The 1,069-nt window shown below is 43.8% G+C and overlaps 1 protein-coding gene across 1 annotated transcript; it reads left to right on the top strand.

The window, feature by feature from the left end:
• Window positions 1-573: 573 nt before the first annotated feature.
• On the top strand, window positions 574-731 carry SARC_17000 (hypothetical protein; the record flags this gene model as incomplete). The annotated part of the gene is made up of 1 exon (XM_014288900.1): window positions 574-731. A coding segment is annotated over one exon (158 nt), but the record flags the coding sequence as incomplete, so codon positions are not given.
• Window positions 732-1,069: the final 338 nt, after the last annotated feature.

Raw genomic sequence — 1,069 nt, 5'->3', positions numbered from 1 at the left:
TTGTGGTGTGCTCGAGTATGGGTTGCTTTTCTAGACTGGGCTGATGAGTCTGTTACTGTAGTTTTGCTAGTATGTGTACCTCTGTTGCATAGCATATGTGTTTTGTGGTCCTTTCGTTTGTTTCCTACAGCTTCTTTAACATATCCATGTCAACGTCATTTCCATGGCGTGACACCCTGTCTATAGATCATCTATCTACATACTTGCGTTGAATGCACACATAGAGAGAGTGGTTTATATTTATACCATCTGTCTACATACATACGTACTTACGTATTAGTCGCACTATAGAAAGAGTTGTTGTCCTTGTCCATACTATGGTACGCAATCTACAGAAACACAAAACACACACACACGCACTGCCATCTGCACGCACATGTATATAAAGACTTCCACGTACACATGTGTAAGGAGACAAGTATGCCCATCAACCCCTCTAGTGACCCGTACAACTTTTAACCCTATACCCTACCCCAACTCTAGTAACCCTAACCCTATACCCCAAAACCCAAAACCCAATAACTAGTCTATCCTTAACCTTCAACCCCAAAACTCTTTCCGTTCCTGTCACAGATCAAACCGCTTGTATTCCAACAGCCCTCGCGCAACCAGCACTGCATCGCCATAACACTTAAGGAGAACCACGTGACTCAGTTTAGCACTGCGCAGGATGCAGCTAACGAGTACTTGGGCAAGACCGTGTACTATGGATGGCCACATCTCAAGCACGGGTAGGCGGATAGTATATATATATATATATATGTTTTCAAGTATATGTAGTATGTTTCATCACACGAGATGCGCGATCGTAGCACGCCATTTTGTAACTAAGCTTGCATATATGATATACAGGCTGGTAACGAAGGTGAGTGACAACAAAATATACTTGGAACTGGGTGGGAACGTAGACAAAGCACTGCAGAATGGGACCGTGCACAAACTACCCAAGCAAACCAGAACCAACAACGACTACGAAAGCACAGAACACCGCCGAATCAGCCAGGAGACGAAGAATAACTACCGCAACAGGATGGCCATCAAGGTGTGTACAAAGGATATATATACATAC

This window comes from Sphaeroforma arctica (genome assembly GCF_001186125.1).
Source record: "Sphaeroforma arctica JP610 unplaced genomic scaffold supercont1.9480, whole genome shotgun sequence".
In the NCBI taxonomy this organism is placed as follows: domain Eukaryota; class Ichthyosporea; order Ichthyophonida; genus Sphaeroforma; species Sphaeroforma arctica.
The sequence above is the reverse complement of the archived record's forward strand: the minus strand, read 5'-3'. Positions and strand labels throughout refer to the sequence as shown.